This window comes from Oryzias latipes, chromosome 16, assembly GCF_002234675.1.
Source record: "Oryzias latipes chromosome 16, ASM223467v1".
Taxonomy (NCBI): domain Eukaryota; kingdom Metazoa; phylum Chordata; class Actinopteri; order Beloniformes; family Adrianichthyidae; genus Oryzias; species Oryzias latipes.
In genome coordinates this window covers 21,435,692-21,453,057 of record NC_019874.2, presented here as the reverse complement: position 1 = coordinate 21,453,057, position 17,366 = coordinate 21,435,692, and the positions used below count along the sequence as shown (strand labels likewise).

Sequence of the window (17,366 nt, the reverse complement as noted above, 5' to 3'; positions counted from 1 at the left end):
GAGAAAAGAAATAAGGTTAAATATGTGCCGCATTTGAAAAACACTCAAACAAACTTTAACAGGACAATTTAATGTCAAACACTATAGATATTATATTATAATACTATTTATAAATAATGTTTTAAAATCAGAGAAAGAATTTGATCAAACTTTGAAAAATGCAAGAGCAATTCATAGTTTGACAGATTCCTTTTTAGAGTTTTAGAAACAAGGATTGAAATAAAAAAGTGAGATTTTTTTCTCTGGATTCTCAAAGAAAAAGTTACCGTAGTTGTTTTTAATTTAACTTTCAATTTTGAAAACTACTTAGTTTTTTTCTTTTTTTTATTTCAATTTTTATTTTAAGTTACATCAAATTGTAAAAAATGTCACAATAAAAAACCAAGACACTTAATAATGAGCTTTATCTAACTAAAATATAAATGTATTTCTTTAAACATTTCTCTTTGATCCTGCTGCCATGTCTTGGTGATCCAACTCTATCCATAACTTAATTGTAACAGATGAGTTTTTTGTTTTCATTCAAAAAATCTGAGGTCTAAAGAACCAGTTGCACATCTAGAAATAAAAATATTTCTGGTATGTTAGTTCTCTCCTGTTTGAAAAGTTCTTCACCTTTGGTTTGTGGTCGAGAGTGAAAGGTCATCATTGCTGCTACATTGCTTCGACGTTGGACCATCAATGTCAAAGCTTTAAACCACTTCTTGTTGTAGAAAAAACTTCAAATTAAAATAGATCTAATTTATCAGGTACTTGATGATTTTTTAAGTTTTCTTATATTTTTCTTGTAAACTTGTTTTGAACAAAGTAAAAAAAAAGTGAGATAGGTAAATACTGCCCTATGGCAGCTGGGTTCCACTATAGCAGGTATAGAAAATGGATAGCTGTCTGTTTTTTAACCATTGATGCTTTTTCCCTATAGAGTTCTGTTTATGCATTTGAACTGAGTTTTTTATTTGATTTGTATCTTCCATTTACAATGAGCCTGGAACTTATATCCAGAACCTTCATTACACAAAAGCCATGTGGCTAATTTTGGTACATAAATTAGTGGTAAAGTATCTTTGAGCTTCACTTTTGAATTTATTAACTCATTATTTATTGTGTTTTTAATTGAGTATTCTTGGAGTATTCTTCTATCTTATTTTTGCTTTGCGTGTTAAATAAAATTATATAAATAATTGAACTATTGAATATATACAGACCTTTTAACATTTAACAAGCAGTGTGTCTCTGCTGCAAAAATGACACTTAAAAGACCAAAAAGTTACAGAGAGGAAAGCCAAACAGTCTGCATGAAGTGCACTGCTTGTATTGGTGTATACCCACACAAGCAGCATTTACAGTTAAAATCCTTAACATGTTTTTTTTCCCTTTAAATGGAAGAAACTGCACACATTATATATATAGGAAGAAGAGGCTGAACTTGTCTTCCCTTTTCTGATGCACCAGTGCTCTTGTAACAAACAGAACTCCAGAAGCATACAAGAGGAGCCAAAAAAACAGCCTCATATGAGATGGTAAGAAGGTTCATTTAATATAACTAATAGGTTAAGTTCACTTGTTTTTGTTTTTTTAATTACATTTAGTGACAGAAGAGCAAGAAACACTAAAAAACATAAAAGAACTAGTGAATATGTTATTTCTAAGAGGGTTTCAAAGCCCCTCTTTTGAAACATTTGTCATAAATAAACTTTAATCCCTCTGAGGGATGACAGGGAATTGTTACAGCCCCATTCATTCTGGATCTTAAACAAAAGTTAAGTTGCTTCTTCTGTCAGTAGCTCTAACGTGCATTAACTGATTCTCATGACTTGAATGAGGATATGAGAGCGTTTTAAAAAAGGAAATGATTTTTTTCTTGGTTCCAGTTTTTTTTATAGGAAATTTAACTGTTACTCCTAAATCAGGTACAGTTCCCCCAGAATGACTCTGATCGCTTTGGTTTGGACGGTCTGTTAAAAAGGTAGGCTGCTTGTTTTTTTAAAATGCCTTTTTAGATGGTAAGGTCTGAGTTTTGTCTGATTTAAAACTGATTTTCTTCCCCAGAATTCTGATTCACTTGCCAGCCTGACGTCGGCCCGTGAACGACTAACAGATTGAGGAAACTCACCGGATTCTTATTCCTAAGGAAACAACCTAAATGGCTTTCCTTCCTCGTGAGCTGTTGGCGCTAATGGCTGTCCTTGGTGTCGTTCAACTCATCTGTGGCTACAGCTACAGAAACTGTATTGAGGATCAGTGGTCAAACCGGAAAAGTTTCCACTGTACCAGGCGGTACGTGGGGAAAATGTCAAATATGACCCAAGACCTGCCTGTAACAGCTGTTAATCTCTCAATCAGCCACTGCAATGTGAGTCAACTTGACAACAGCTTGTCTCATCTACAAAACCTTCAGCACCTGAGTATCAGCCTTTGTAACCTGAAGATCATCAGCGGGAACGCTTTCCGAAGCTTGAGTCAGCTGAAATCTTTAATTTTGTCCTTCAACGAATTGTCTGAGCTCAAACCTTTGCTTTTTGAGGATCTGCAAAGCCTCAACTCCCTCTTGTTGGCTCATAACAAATTACAAGCTCTCCCTGAGGAGATTTTCTTAAACACTTCTAGTCTTCAGACTTTAAACATGGACACAAACGTACTCAATAATTTCGCAAATGTTGTCAGATCTGTATCGCATCTGATGAATCTGACGGCTTTGGACCTCAGCTTCAATCATTTCACCTCACTAAGTCACTCTAGTGCGTCTTTGCCCAGATCCCTCACAAAGCTCTCTCTGAAGGGAAACAATTTGCTCACATTAGGATGTCAAGCGACACTGTTCAATTATGTCAAGCTTCTGGATCTGTCGAACAACGCCAGGCTCACTGCGATGGCTTTTAAAGGAGTAGATTTGAGCCACTTAAAGTTTCTGAGTTTGAAACTGACAAAAGTAGACATATTGACATTTTTAAACATCAGCAATGTGAGTAGAGTTCACGTCGACTTCTCTGGCACTGGTTTGAAAAATAAAACCCAAATCGAGAAACTGTGTGAGCTGTTGAGGAAAAAGCACAGTATCATGAAAAGTTTGAAATTAGATGATAATGGGATTAAAAGTACGTCATTTACACTCCACTACTGCCCTACAATTACAAAGGCTTTACATTTATCGCAAAACAAACTCCAAACTGTAAAGTGCCTCGACTTTCTTGACGGACAAGAAAAGATCACAGAGTTCTATGCAGAACACAACAGACTCCTCTCCCTGTCATCCTGCAAAAACAGAAGCAAACCCGCTTTAACAAAACTGAAAAAGTTGAGTTATCGCTACAATCGCATCCTCTCAGTGAAAGCCAACGCTTTTCATCTCACTCCAAACATAAAGGTGCTGCAACTTAACATTAATAATATCGCCTTTTTGGATCACCATGCGCTGAAAGGCTTAAAACAGCTACAGGAGCTTCGACTGGATAATAACCTCCTAACTGATTTGTTTAAAGACACCTTTGCAAACACTTGCAAACTGAAGATCCTTAATCTGCGCAACAATCGTGTTTCTGTCATATTTAATGGAACCTTCTACTGCCTTAAAAAGTTAACAACCTTGGATCTGGGAGGCAACAAGATCACTCATTTCCAGGCAGCTGGCTTTGATGGCTTAACAAAGTTGTCAAAGCTGTACTTGGATGGAAACAACCTAAAAACAATTAAAACGTCCTTCTATTACGCTTTCCAAGATACTCTCAAAGTCCTGGATTTAAGTAGAAACAAGATCCGTTTTTTGACCAAAGACAAAAGCTCCCCTTTTATGAACTTTAGCAAACTCACTGACCTCAAAGTGGCGTCTCAGCGGCCTTATGGCCTCACCCTTTTACCTCCAACTTTATTTCGTGGCCTGCACTCACTGAAGTCTTTGTACCTCGGTAACAACAGGATCACTCACATTCCTTGTGATGCCTTTGATGATTTGACCGGCCTACATTTTCTCACCCTGGATAACTGCTGTGTTGGGGGGGTGAACTTGCATCCAGGAGTCTTTAAGAATTTGAGAAACTTGACCAAACTGATTTTAGAAAATGTGGGCCTTCAAAATTTCACCAAGGAGGTTTTTGGGAACCTCACACAGCTGAGGATCCTTCAGGCAAACCACAACACGATGCAGAGCATTCCTCTAGACGCCCTGGAGAGTTTAGTCAAACTCCAATACCTTGACATCCGTAATGTTTCTCTAAGCTGCACCTGCAAGAACAGCTTTTTGCAAAACTACACTCTTCACAACCCTGATCTTCAGGTGGTCTACTTGTACAATCTTCAGTGTCCTGAGGATAATAGCAAGACGTTCTTTAACTTTAACACTGAGGTTTGTTTCATAGATTTAGGAGAGCACCTGTTCTTCTGCACTGCAGCTGTGATCTTCCTTTTTACAGTCACTCCTTTACTTCATGTCAAACTCTACTGGAAAGTCAAGTATGGGTACTTTGTTTTCCGCGCCTGGTTCAGTGAACAGTGGAGCAGAATCAGAGACAAAGAGGAGAATTGCAAATATGACGCATTCATCTCCTATAACTCCGTAGATGAAGAGTGGGTCATGGATTATTTGGTGCCTAACCTTGAGGGGAATAAATCCCCTTTTAAGCTCTGTCTGCATCACAGGGACTTCGAATTAGGTCGAGATATTGTGGACAACATAGTTAACGCAGTCTACAGCAGTCGGAAAACCATTTGTGTGGTGAGCAGGAGCTTCCTGTGCAGCGAGTGGTGTTCCCTGGAGATCCAGCTTGCCAGTTATAGACTCTTTGACGAGCACAGAGACGTTCTCCTGCTCGTCTTCCTGGAACCGATCTCGGAAAGGCAGCTGTCATCCTACCACCGCATGAGGAAGGTCATGTTAAAAAAGACGTATCTACAGTGGCCCGGCCCGGACACCACCAATTTTCTGCAAGCCCGAGAGCTGTTCTGGAGCCAGCTCCGCAGGGCAATAAGAGCAGGAAACAGGCTGGAAACAGAAGATGAAGCTCAGGAACACTATGCTGCACAAGACCATCAAACTGAGGAGAATCAGACATCAGATGAAAGCTGCTACTTGCAACCATAAAGATGTTTTATTTTTTAATATTTATTTCATAACATTAAAACAAATCAATGTACAAATAATATCAAATCAACAATATAACTGTGTTCTTTTTAGCTTTGCTATCAATGTTTATTTTTCTTTGTAACAATGACTGATAGTGTGATTATATGTTTAAAGTAAAAATTCTCTTGTGGTGTCCTAAATTATATAGCATCTGTTTTGCATATTTGAAAGTGCTTGAATATGTAAAAAATGTTTCTGTTGCTGGAAAAAAGTGAGATGCATGAAGAAACCTCCAAAATAAACCTCCAGTAATGCCAGTTATTGTTCTTTGTCCTTTATTTCAGTTTAAAGTAAACTTCAAAGCAAAAGCAAGCATGGAGAGTTTGTCGTACAAACACCAAAAAAGATGTTCACAGACTTGTCTCTAGATGGCGCTCCAGCACACTTTAGTACAGTCTCATTGGAGGAAAGGACCAGTGCTCAGGACTGGGAAAAGAAGAGGTATGAGGAGGCCCTGGGCTTCTCTCAAGCATGTAAGATGGAGGGTAATGTCTCATATCGGTGTAATCGGAGCTAGGCGCTGGAGAGGGCGAAGGCTCTCTGCACCGCCTGAAGGGCTGGAAGTGTCTGCTGTGAGAAGGAGGGGAAATGTGGGCAGGAAAGGAATCCATTCCAAAATGGTCTGGTTCTTTTGGAAAGAGCTCTGGCTCTCCTGCATCCAGCAGCTGTGCTCGGTAGGGAAGGATGCTGCTGCTGCAGCGTTCAGGTTCACAGCTTCCCATTCTAGCCTCTAAAGTGTGGTTAGGAAAGCTGCTTTCAAAGCAATTAAACTGAAAAGTCTCTTCAAGTCTTGACCTGGTGAAAAAACGTTCCCAATCTTCGGAGGTTGACACCGTTTCTCTTTGAAATACGTTGGGAGAGTGAGGAAACAAGTCGTTATTTGAGATCCCAGATGGCTCAAAATCCAAGTTAAACCGAGGACAAAACTGCAGTCTGGGGGTTTCCTCCAAAGGCTTCATGAAGGTATTCATAGGAGTTGCAAACCAATCAGCAGTCTTCACATGAAAAAGAGTAAACAACAACTTTTAATTCACGTAAGAGATACAGTATATAAACCATATTTTAACATTGTAACTATCCAAACAAAAGCAGGAAATGTTCATTTCTGAGTCAGACGTTAAAACTGGACGGGGAAGCAAAAGAAGAAGCTTTAGTTTAATCTGAACGATTGCGTGACGCTTAGAGCGTACAAAAGGGTACCAAAAATGTGGAAGTGAAACATGTGAACTATAGCATTGACAGAAAGTCTGGTTTGGCTCTTTTAGGCTGCTTAGAGGTCAACACAGGGCTCAGAAACAAAAAACAAACAAACTCCCCTTTCCAATAGAAGAAATGAAAAACTGAAGGTTTACCTGTTGCAGACGCTGCTGTGGTTGCGGACTGGAGATCCAATGGAGGTTTAAATGTTTATTGTCAGTCAGACTGTCTGATTTGTCTGAAAGGGAGTAGAATACACACACACATAAATATCAGCTTCTTCTTGCATTTTAATCAATACAATATAAAAAATCAGAATCTTTATAGCAGTTATACATGTCGAAGTATTTTTGTCATGATTCAAGTAAAGTGATAATTTATCTAACAAAGATTTTCAGGAACAAAGACAAACAATTGACCATCTTATTTTTACCTGCACATAAAAGTTGCCTTTCCTCCATCAAAGCCTCCCTGTTCTCCTGGAAGACTGTTCTGGGATGCAGGTTCATGCACTGCTGCACTGCTTTGAGGTTTTCTTGCAGCCAGGGTCCATGACTCTCCTGCAGCGACTTCAGCAGCACCTTCCTGCACTCTGCCAGCAGGTTCCTCTTCTTCATCAGTGGAAAACGAAGAGATTCACAGAGACGTGCTGCCAGCGCTCTGACAGACTTTGACACATTCTCAGAATCCTGCCTTCCATGCTGCATGTCGAACGTTCCACCGGCTGCTGAACTGGAGTCCAGAAGTGAATTTGGGTTACTACTTTCTGTTTGAGTTTGGCTGTCCTGGTTCTTTTGAGGAAGCTCAAGCCCAGAATTGAGTTCTTTGTCTTTTTCAGAGATGGTATTGTTGGCGTTGGTGAAAGTTTCTACAGCGTGCATGCTGGGCTTTGGTGAGGAAATAGCATTTAGACCAGCAGCTGACACATCATTCTGCTGCTGTGGTCTCAGTTCTGGTGTGACATCGGATCCATGACCCTTAAACTGAGGATTTTTCTCTTGTGCCTCTACAAATACATATTGGCTCTTTTCAGGAGAGTCTGCTTTGTTTATCAACGATGCCTCGCCATTGGCATCAGCAGCAAACAAATCCTCTTTAGGAAGTGGAGCAGAAACATGAGATGATGAGGACAGAAGCAAAGTCTCATTGTTCATTTTCTTCACTTTCTCCCCTCTTTTTTCACACTTGCTCTGCTCACTTAGCAACCGTTCAATATCAATGGACTTTATTTCATGGCTGAACAGACCGGGGCGTCCTATAAGGCGGCTGTCAGTGATGATGCTGGGCTCCTGAGCTGTAGGCACAGCACTCAGAATTGGAGTACTTCTCCTTGAAGTGAAGTGACAGCTGTTATGACTGCAGTTCTGACAATGTGTTACATCTCTCCTGCTTTGGCAGCGGCAATGTCGGTGACATGATCTGGTCTGTTTCCGACCTCCTGTCATTTGACTTCGCTCCTTGCGGGTTTTTAGCCTTTTTAATTTGTGCTGGCTTTGTGACTCACTGCATTGGTGGAAATATTTAGAGTCCAGAGATTTGGCTGGGTGACACTGTGGCTGTTTCTGGGTAACATTTAGGACCTTTTCTGATGTTGGCCTGCCACACACGTGGCTCATGCTGCAAACAGCTCTGTAGAGAAAGAGCCACATTTAGTAAAACAAACATTTAATAACATGCAACATGTCTACCAGAGGATAGACTTTAAAAACCCACTCCCATCGCCTTTTGATCAATTTTAAAACCATTCCCAGTGTCTTTTTTAATTTTCATATGATGAAGATGCCGTTTTCCAACTAAATCCCCCCAAAAAAACTGTCGTTTTCTAGGACAAAGTTTCTGCAGAGCAGCAGTAGTTCATCAGAAATTTGCCTCCGAGTTGTGGGTGACTGTTGGCGCAGAGTAAACCCACCCCCATTTCCCATCATCATTCTGTTTATGTGCTCTCCCTCACACCCCCAACCTAACATTACCAGTGAAACAAAAATGGTGAGCAATATTGGAGTTATCAAGCCGTACAGTTTTGAGCCAAATGCCAGCTTGGACAAAAAAAATCAAGACATTTCAAGATCTATTTCAATAAGCAACATTAGATTTAGTGCCATATGTTTCCGGTCAAATTTATGGAAACACTGGAGGGACTATCTTTTTATTTGTCATTGTAATTAATGTTTTTATGGTGTGGTGTGTATATGTACTCTTTTTATCTTGGTATTTATTCTTATCCTTTTTAATAAATTTATTTGTATTAAGTATTTTTATTAACTTTATTAACTGTAACTATACACTGTACCTCAACTTATGTATTCTTGACACTGTATGTTTTTTAAATGTAGTGGGTCCGTGTACTCCTTTTTACTGATTGGACCATGAGTCTGGAATAAATTCTATCAATTTGTCAGCTTGTGGGCTTCTAAGAATAGATCTGAACGGGAAGCTTGTGGCCTGCCGATTGTAACTTCTAAGCCACTGCTACAAGCTTTTTCAAACTGCATTTTTTCATCTGCTCCTGATTCACAATGATTTGAATGAAGAAATACTCATAAATGCAAAATTAAGCCTAGTTTTCTTTATATGTGTCCTTCATCATGAGAAGAATTCCCACAAGAACATGTTAAAAACACCCAAAACACAATTTTCATCAGAGTGGGTCTTAAAAAGTTCAGTTGCTGGTTTACAAAGCTTTGAGTGGTTTAGCACCAAACTGCAAGATTGACTTCCTGACCCATTATGTAACAACTAGAGCTATCCGGTCATCTGGATCGGGTTTTTGTTAGGTCCTAGAGTCAAAACCAAACATGGAGAAGCTGCATTCAGCTTTTATGCCCCACACATCTGAAACAGACTTCTAGAAAGCTGAAATACTCTGTTTAATTAAATCAAGGTTAAACACCCACCTGCTCTCAGCTGCATTTGATAACATATAAGAGAACTGTACATCAACTTTTATAATGTTGAAATATGAAGTTGTAGAACTAACTCAAGGTCATTAGGGTTTAGCATAAGATTTAAGGACAGAGTGAAAAGCATGTCAAACTTGATAGTAACTTAAAAAAACAGGTTTGCTTGATCATAATGGATACAGAAAAAGAAAGAGATTCAGAGGTTTCCAAGAAAAATCCAATTATCATCTAATGTAGGATTTATGACATATCTTTTCAAATCATAATTTGCTGGAAAAATGTGTTGACAGTTTCACACATTTTCAATAGAACACATGCATACAATAATATGTTTCAAAGCATCTGTTGCCCCTAAAGACCCTTTTCTTCAGCAGATGCAGAGGAAGCATCCTGCTTCACTGATTACATGGACCATACCAACACAAGAAGAGGGAGAAGTCAACTGGAGTTCCGTAAAATATACGTCTCATTATATCTTCAGTGATCACCTTTGTCAACTAGTTTAAATGCGGAAATAAATACTTACTATCAGAATCCCCTTAAGACACTTTCTATTAGCTTTTTTAGGTCAAAATTTAAAACAATACGATAGTAAACGGGAATGTGTGTCGCTTCTGGACGTGCGGTCATCGGTACAAGTGCGCACTCTGCTGATAGCTCTGGTTTACAAAACGGATCACCCTCACCTTGCAAAAACTTTAACGTCTGTTGCAACGTTGACCCATGAAGCACACGTGCATGAAGTTACCGCTGCAAATGCTAAAACACGTCGCATATCACTACCTCTAAAAAAATGTAAAACGAAACATACATAAAGTTGTTGCTGATAGTTTAAAAATAGATAATAATCGCCCACCTGTTGCTTGCCGAGATGGTCTGTTCGAAATCTTTGTCAGTTTTATATTAATTGTTGCCGAGCAACCTCTGCGCTTCTGGTGCGCAGCACTTACTCCCATGGACACTTGCGCGTACAGGTCGAATCCACTTCAGCACAAAGGGAACATCCAAGACTACATTTAAAAAAAATATTCATTCAAATATTAGACTAATTAAAATGTGTTTTTCATGTGTTGTATATGAAAATATCAATGCTTAAAAATGTAATAGTAATATTTGGAAATTTTAAGTTTTAAAAAAAATAAGACGATCCTGCCCCTGGGAGGAAATGGTACAGACTGCAACGCTGAAAATATACTTCCTGTAGCGGATTTAGGTGATAACGATATTTTTGATTTAATTGTAGTCTTCATTCATCAATATCTTACGTTTAATTCATTTTTTAAAGTCGGGTTTTCTATATTTCTATGTATTGCAGCTTTTAAAGTTACAAGTTAGCATCTAGCTATTCTCTTTCAAGGAATATCGATCTTGTGTTAGGCTAGCTACTAGCGTGGCTAATTCAGTCAGCCTTTATACTGGTGGTCGTTAGCAGTTGGTACGACAGTCTTCGGCTTTTGTAATAGTTCTTCGATTCCTTTGTTTAAGTCATTAAACCCCATGCGTCATTGCTTTACTAAACAGGTAGAGCCATGAGTGGAGAAGACTCAAATCCAGCCGCCACACCCACTGAATGTAAAGACATCCATGGCGATGGAAGATGGATGTCTCTGGTGCGTAAACTAACGCTATTATGATTGACTTTGTGTGTCGTGTAGCACTTCTATCCAAAATTGCAGTTTTAATTTGCTAAAAAGTAGCCGTACCTCATTTGTTTTTTTTATGTCAAATGTAAGTCAACCTACATTAACTCGATAGATATGTAAAAAAAGATATGTTTACCGTTTTTTTAAGAATTTTGTTTAAAAATCCCATGAATTATGAGGACTTTAATAAAAACATGGCCAAATAAAGAGACTTTAATGTCAGATTTAGCCCAGCTTTGTTGCTGCACCTTAAAAAAAAGCACAGGAGAGAAGACAAAACACTTTCAATATTAAATCCATTCTGATGTAAATGATTTTTCAGTTGCATGCTATGTATTTACATCTTTAACTGTTCTTTTTAATTGTTTCAGAAGCTACTTACTCCATTTCCATGCTGCTACCTTAGTAGCAGCTCAGTTTGTAATGAATTTTCACACGTTTTCTTTCTTTATTTGTTTGCAGCACAACCACTTTGTGGCTGAAAGCAAAGACAGAGAACCTGATGTCCTGTTTGTTGGAGACTCCCTTATTCAGCTCATGCATCAGTTTGGGGTAAAACTCTTCTTCATTTTCTAGAAAAACATGTTCCACGAAACAATTCTTTATGTAAACACTTGGCTGCTTTAAGTGTGATCAAGCACATGTTGATGTTGCACAGAGTTAAAAGTCAAAATTGTTTTGGTAATTTGGCTGCCAAGTTTTGGGAAAATATGAAGAAATAGATGTTTTTAAAAATTGTACAATGTTGTTCTTAAGATGTTATGAACACATGCAATAGGAATGGACATTTTTTTTATGTTGTCTGCTCTGAATAAGTAGCTATAAACTCAAGCAGTGTTGTTAAATTAAGATATTTTGTTAACAAAAAAAATACCAAATAAAGCTAGAAAACCAGCAGTGTGGGTAAGCTAACACACCATCTTTTCCTGGTTTTTATACCCGGACTTATCTAGGAATTCAGTGAAATGATCGATTGTGAATAGCTTAAAATGTTTCCACATTTGTTTCCCAAAGGTTGAAAGCTCCACAGACTAATTACACAACAAATGACAAACTAAAATGATTTTCAATGTAATAAAATAATCACTTAATAAAAGAAAGATTTAGATATAAATTGAAAACGTTCTCAATATCATCTAAATGTGCCTTTAGTGGTAAACTCAGAATGTCCTCTTTGTGATTGTTTGAGTGGATACCAGAAAGCGTCTTTGGCTAAGGTTAACTAGGTAAAGAGTACTACGCTGCATTTAGGGCTCTGGGTGGACGTGGCGCTGCCGATTTTACCAGGAAAACCTTGCTTGGGTCACTAAGGGTATTTCTCTTTTAGGGTTGTATTTGGGTATGGATGATGACCAAAAATAATTGGGAGGGTGTCATGGAGCGAGTGTGTGCCAGACTGTCTAAAGGGAGATACCTGCTGCCACAGCTTTCCTATCCGGGTTGAATTCTTGTTGCCAATAATTTGGTAGCCTCAATGCTTTGGCACAGACTGATAGTGTTGCCTCCTCCTGCGGGCTTCATCCCAGCAATTCAGAAGACCTTGGTGGACTTTTTTTGATCTGGCCACCACTGGCTGAGGTGCGCTGTCCTTTACCTTCCAGTTGAGGAGGGCGGTCAGGAACTGGGTGACGGTGTTCAGGCTGAGGAATGTTTAGCCCCCTCTTTACCATCCTGGTCTGCCATGGACAGATAACTGCTCGTGTGCTGCTGAGGGAAAGCTGGTAATTTGGGTTGTGTCAAGCATCTGTTTAATGGTCCAACACGCACATCTGGATCTGTCAGGGGTCCCACCATTCTATTTGTCCGTTCTGCAAGCTTGAAGGTTTCTGCTCTGCAAGAGGGCTGCTATTTCCACCCCAGGACCGTGGCTGTTTGGCAGTGGGCTACTCTCCTCGCGAACATTGTCTTCTGCAACCATGGACTCCAAACTGAGGGAGGTTGGCTGCATGAAGCTCGACCATCTCCTGAAGACACTCGTTTCTGAGCTTGCTTTGGCTGTGGGGTTTTGATCTGTCAGAACGCTGCAGAGGATAGTTGATGTAGTCTGCCAGACATGCATAGTGTAGTGAGGAGACCCACAGTCGCTTCCCAATGGATGGATGGGCTGGATCTTGCCTTCCCATCTCTCTTCTCCCGTCTCCCCACCCTGTGATGAGGGGAAGAGGACAGAAGTAAACTGCTGTCCTGGACATCGACACAAATGGGGAATTTGAAGATCCCTGTACAAAGTTCGATTACTGAAACAGTGGAACATCTTTTTTTTAATAATTAATTTATTTCTTTTGCTCTGTCTACGTCTGGCGGGACTTTTTTCCCTTCTTAATTCTGTTTTTCAGAGGCTGAGGGAACCGTTTTCATTCACCTGTTTAATTAATGGGCCGATTATTAGGCCCAAAGGCAAAGAGTCCATGTTTTGTTGAATTTTCTTTTGAGGGAGTCTAAGCTGGTGGTGTGGATGGCGAGAAAAAATCAGAAACGAGGAGTTGGGTCTGATGATGTCCTGTTTATTCTTAAGAGACTTTTGGTGGCTAGTTTGACAGTCAAGTTTAGTTTTTACAAGCTCACACACGCAGTGAATATTTTTCTTAATACATGGGCCGTACAAAATGTGTTGTGTTCTGTAAATAAAGACCCTTTAGTGCTGAATTTCTGAATTTGTTTCCTTGACGTTTTTTTTTTTTTTTTTCTTCGTTTTTTTGTGATGTATTTTCTTTGTTTCATGATGACTGATCATTAAAGGTGTTTTTGGAACTCAAACACTTTCTTGTGGTTCCACTTGTTTTCAGGATTTTCTATTTCTGAAATGGTGACTGATCACGCCACTCACTAAGCAGCACGTCTCTACAAAGTTGGAGAACTCTAGTATTGATATCACATTTGCAGTTGTAAAGGGACTTTGCTTTGTGTAGTGGAGCAGAAACAGATAAAGATCGGATCATATCAAGCTCTTTAGCTAAGAAAGTTTGAATGTCTGTTGGACTTTGCCAAATTGACATAGTTTTATTTATACTCCGTGAAAATATTTAAAAGATCAAATCTCTTAGTTACAATATAATACATATTTCTGAGCTATAAATGCCAATAAATCGTGGTAGTTTCTTCTAAAAAGCTTGCATGCTGTTTGAACATGTTTAATATCCCATAGAAATAGTCATCAGGATGTTGCACAGTGAATAGATGTGGGAGACAGATGTTGTGTAAAGCTCCAAAGAGAACACGTTTTGCTATTGACTCTTCAGACTAAAATAACAGGATTTAAACATGACTGTCATCCAAAATCAAAGCAGGCCTCTAAAGCAACAAAACATTTTTCTAGACTTCATGCAGATTTGCCTTTAAATGGTCTTATCCAATAAACACTTCGGTTTGGATTAATTTGGCATTTATTTAAGCCCAGATCATTTTAGATATGAATGGTCTCAATGATGATTAAAAAAATCTGTACTTAAAGCCTACACCAGTTATGAACCTTTTACATGTTCATTATACATTTAAAATGCCATCATGATATTCGTGTACTTCTTTCTATGCATCTCTGTTCTATCGGGCTTTAGTGTTTATATAAGTTTGCACATAAAGCAAACTTGTGCTAACCATCTGAACATTCATTGTTTGCCTGCAGATATGGAGACAGTTATTCTCTCCTCTTCATTGCCTCAACTTTGGAATTGGTGGTGATGCGACACAACACGTGCTATGGAGACTGAGCAATGGTGAACTGGATAACATCAGCCCAAAGGTTTAAAGCTCTGCCAAATATAGAGAACATGGGGACGCTTGTTTGCGCAGACAAAAGAGCCATTGTGCTCAACTTTGTTCTAAAAATCTCAATTCCGGGTACATTGATGTCCAACGGCCAATTACTCTTGTGCTCACAATTCTTTCCTGCCTCTTTTGTCTCTTGTGGTAGGTCGTGGTGCTATGGGTCGGCACCAACAATCACGGGCACACACCTGAACAGATCTGTGGTGGTATCATGGCTATCGTCCAAGTAATCAAGAACAAGCTCCCAGATGCCCAGACACTTATTCTTGTGGGTTATTTTCCTCTTTCACTGCTTTTTTAATGCATTTCTTTCAATGAACTGTCAGCTTATCTGCATGTTTTAAAAAAATATATAAAAAAACATGACATGAAGTTAATGCAACCATCAAACTGAACAATGGTGGAAGTGCCTGAGTGCATTACATACTGTCTCAGATGAGGCCAGGGCTTTGGGTAGTTTTACACTTCATTCACATGAGAACAGCTAAATTTTGTTGTGCTCAATGGCTTGGATTGTTTTAAAAGGAGATGACAATGATGGATGTTTTGGGTAAACTTGCATTTGGGGGAGAAAATGTCCGATTAAACTACGTTCCGTTTGTTTTGCTACTTTAATATCGCAAACTCCTGTTTTTCAGGGTTTGCTGCCCAGAGGCAAATCACCGAACCCTCTGCGGGAGCGAAATGCCCAAGTAAACAAGCTCGTCAAGGAGGCCGTATCATCCCTTCCACACGCATCCTTCTACAACGTGGACCCTGGCTTTGTCCTCTCGGATGGTAGCATCTCTCACCAGGACATGTATGACTACCTTCACCTCACCCAGAAGGGCTACCAGGCTGTGTGTGAACCGCTGCATGTTCGTATCAAGGAAATTCTGGATAAACCCACCGAGAACTGAGCAACCAGGTTGTAAATGTACACTACTACAGCGGTCCTCATCCCTGTTTCAAGAGAGCGGTGCACTTAGCTTTTTAGGACGGTAGATGGTGAATATGTTAAACTATAAAGGGCTAAGAGCAGACGTTCTCGGTGTTTGTCTTCTCTGCAATCAGGGTTGACGACCACTATTCTGGACAACGGGATCATGAGGATTTTTGTGTTTCTGATAAAGTGAAAAATGAGATGTGTTGTGATGTAGAAAGACCTAGTGGTCCCTGCTGGTTTCATGTGTGTCTCTGGTTCCCAAAGCATTTGGCCGTAAAAGATGATTTCATGACACTAGCGCTTAATAAAAGGGATGAGTATGATGAAGGAAACTTCTCGGTGCTGTTGATCACACACTAACGATAAAGAAACAAAATCCAATTCATTCAGTAATTATGGATTAAGATTTTATGAATATGCAACAACCTTTTATTTTACCAAACACATTCTTTGATTGCTGCAAAGCCACGTGCTTCATATCTCATCCCTTTTAGCTAAAGGATCAGAGCTGGAGTTACATTTGTCAGGAGGACTAATGACAGCAGTCGACAGATACATTTTTCTTTTTGAGGGAACTGGAATAGGATTGGGGTTGGAAATCGTTTTGGACTCCGTAGTGCTAGTATATGCCTGCTAGATGGAACTGCCTTTATTAGATAATCCATGTAGTTAGTTAGTCTGTGTAGTCTTACCCTACATAAACCATTTGTTTGTTTTAATTGCTTTCAATCTTTTTCTTTGAGGATATTTAGATTTGTTTTTAGCAGAAAGAGCACAGATGGAACTGTGAAGATTGGAATTGGAATGTTAGAACAAAACCTGACCTGGATTTGACTCCTTATGTCCTTTTCACGTCTACTAATGCATTTGTGCATTCTTTTTCTGCTTTGTGTGCCATGAAAAAGGTGTATGGCTTTACTTTGATGTTTTTTTTCCTGTAATATTTTAATGTATGTATTATTTTCCATTACCAAACCTTCTCACGATGTTTACATGCTTAATAAGTGACACGTTTTTGTCCTTTTCTTATGTTTGATTTCAGTATTGATGCCTTTCAGTCGTGTTTTCTTTTATCTCTCCTAACATTAGCGACGTTTCATGTGAGCGGCTGTTCATGTATGTGTTAGAATGTATTGTGAAGAGCTTTTTTCTTGTACTTCTCTGTCATGCCACACAATATCGCACTCAAACATTTAACACGCTTCACTTCACGACAATATGCTCGAGCACTTCTCCACTGAGGACCGAGCCGCTGGGACTGAATTGTAATTCATAGTGGCTAATTCTCCATGAAATGAAAGAACTGCATAAAATTTCAAAACAATATGGTGTCAGTGTCCACTGATTTCTTTGTCACGGCGTTGAACTTTCACTTTGCCATTGAAGCAGCTGCAGCTCCTCTTGGCCTCAGAGCGAATCCCTCATCAGCAGGCCGGTTGTAAGTGCTGTCAGTGATACGGCGGACTGACTCTGATGGCAGACATGTCTAGAGTTTACAAACACATCTTTGGGTTTTCAAAAGCTTTTGTTCTGCCTTCAACAACGTCATTAATCATCGTAATGAGGTTTTTTTTAAATGCAGCTTTTAAACAATTCTCAAATAGTAACACATCTGACGATACACAACCTTGTATTTGACAGCACATCTTTCCCAATGACTGATTAGAAGGACCTGCACTCCCATGGGAGATGGTTATCCCGCCTCTAGAGCGTGACGCTTTTTTGCAAAGGCATGTCCGTTTTTCTATTTGAAAGGAGATAAACAAGTTCTGCCCCATTGACGTTTTTATCACTAACATGTTTTTGAGGTGTATCTGAAA

The 17,366-nt window shown here is 39.2% G+C and overlaps 3 protein-coding genes across 4 annotated transcripts; 2 read left to right on the top strand and 1 right to left on the bottom strand.

Moving 5' to 3' along the window:
* The first annotated feature begins 1,712 nt into the window (after nucleotides 1-1,712).
* LOC101155055 (toll-like receptor 13) lies at nucleotides 1,713-5,373 on the top strand. The gene is made up of 2 exons (XM_023964717.1): nucleotides 1,713-1,966; nucleotides 2,050-5,373. Exon 2 carries the CDS (start codon nucleotides 2,144-2,146, stop codon nucleotides 5,072-5,074), a length of 2,931 nt encoding a protein of 976 aa, XP_023820485.1. The 5' UTR covers nucleotides 1,713-1,966; nucleotides 2,050-2,143; the 3' UTR covers nucleotides 5,075-5,373.
* A 1-nt stretch (nucleotide 5,374) lies between these two features.
* On the bottom strand, nucleotides 5,375-9,956 carry LOC101161002. Its single transcript, XM_011485505.3, has 4 exons — nucleotides 9,900-9,956; nucleotides 6,747-7,942; nucleotides 6,469-6,551; nucleotides 5,375-6,111 (listed from the first exon to the last, which is right to left on the bottom strand). Exons 2-4 carry the CDS (start codon nucleotides 7,927-7,929, stop codon nucleotides 5,503-5,505), a joined length of 1,875 nt encoding a protein of 624 aa, XP_011483807.3. The 5' UTR covers nucleotides 7,930-7,942; nucleotides 9,900-9,956; the 3' UTR covers nucleotides 5,375-5,502.
* A 339-nt stretch (nucleotides 9,957-10,295) lies between these two features.
* On the top strand, nucleotides 10,296-16,872 carry pafah1b3 (platelet activating factor acetylhydrolase 1b catalytic subunit 3). 2 transcript variants are annotated; one of them, XM_004078010.4, is made up of 6 exons: nucleotides 10,296-10,426; nucleotides 10,735-10,823; nucleotides 11,319-11,408; nucleotides 14,479-14,595; nucleotides 14,767-14,889; nucleotides 15,260-16,872. In XM_004078010.4, exons 2-6 carry the CDS (start codon nucleotides 10,743-10,745, stop codon nucleotides 15,518-15,520), a joined length of 672 nt encoding a protein of 223 aa, XP_004078058.1. In that variant the 5' UTR covers nucleotides 10,296-10,426; nucleotides 10,735-10,742; the 3' UTR covers nucleotides 15,521-16,872. The 2 variants fall into 2 exon arrangements, with proteins under 2 accessions (XP_004078058.1, XP_004078057.1); XM_004078009.3 differs by having other exon boundaries at nucleotides 10,391-10,648.
* The last annotated feature ends 494 nt before the right edge of the window (nucleotides 16,873-17,366 follow it).

Excerpts from the sequence above, each read along its gene's own strand:
- LOC101155055 (XM_023964717.1), top strand. The coding sequence starts at position 2,144 with ATGGCTTTCCTTCCTCGTGAGCTGTTGGCGCTAATGGCTGTCCTTGGT.
- LOC101161002 (XM_011485505.3), bottom strand. The coding sequence starts at position 7,929 with ATGAGCCACGTGTGTGGCAGGCCAACATCAGAAAAGGTCCTAAATGTT. Across the intron at positions 6,552-6,746 it reads AAGGCAACTTTTATGTGCAG|ACAAATCAGACAGTCTGACT; the intron begins GTAAAAATAAGA and ends ACTCCCTTTCAG. Across the intron at positions 6,112-6,468 it reads CACAGCAGCGTCTGCAACAG|ACTGCTGATTGGTTTGCAAC; the intron begins GTAAACCTTCAG and ends TTTCATGTGAAG.
- pafah1b3 (XM_004078010.4), top strand. The coding sequence starts at position 10,743 with ATGAGTGGAGAAGACTCAAATCCAGCCGCCACACCCACTGAATGTAAA. Across the intron at positions 10,824-11,318 it reads ATGGAAGATGGATGTCTCTG|CACAACCACTTTGTGGCTGA; the intron begins GTGCGTAAACTA and ends ATTTGTTTGCAG. Across the intron at positions 11,409-14,478 it reads AGCTCATGCATCAGTTTGGG|ATATGGAGACAGTTATTCTC; the intron begins GTAAAACTCTTC and ends GTTTGCCTGCAG.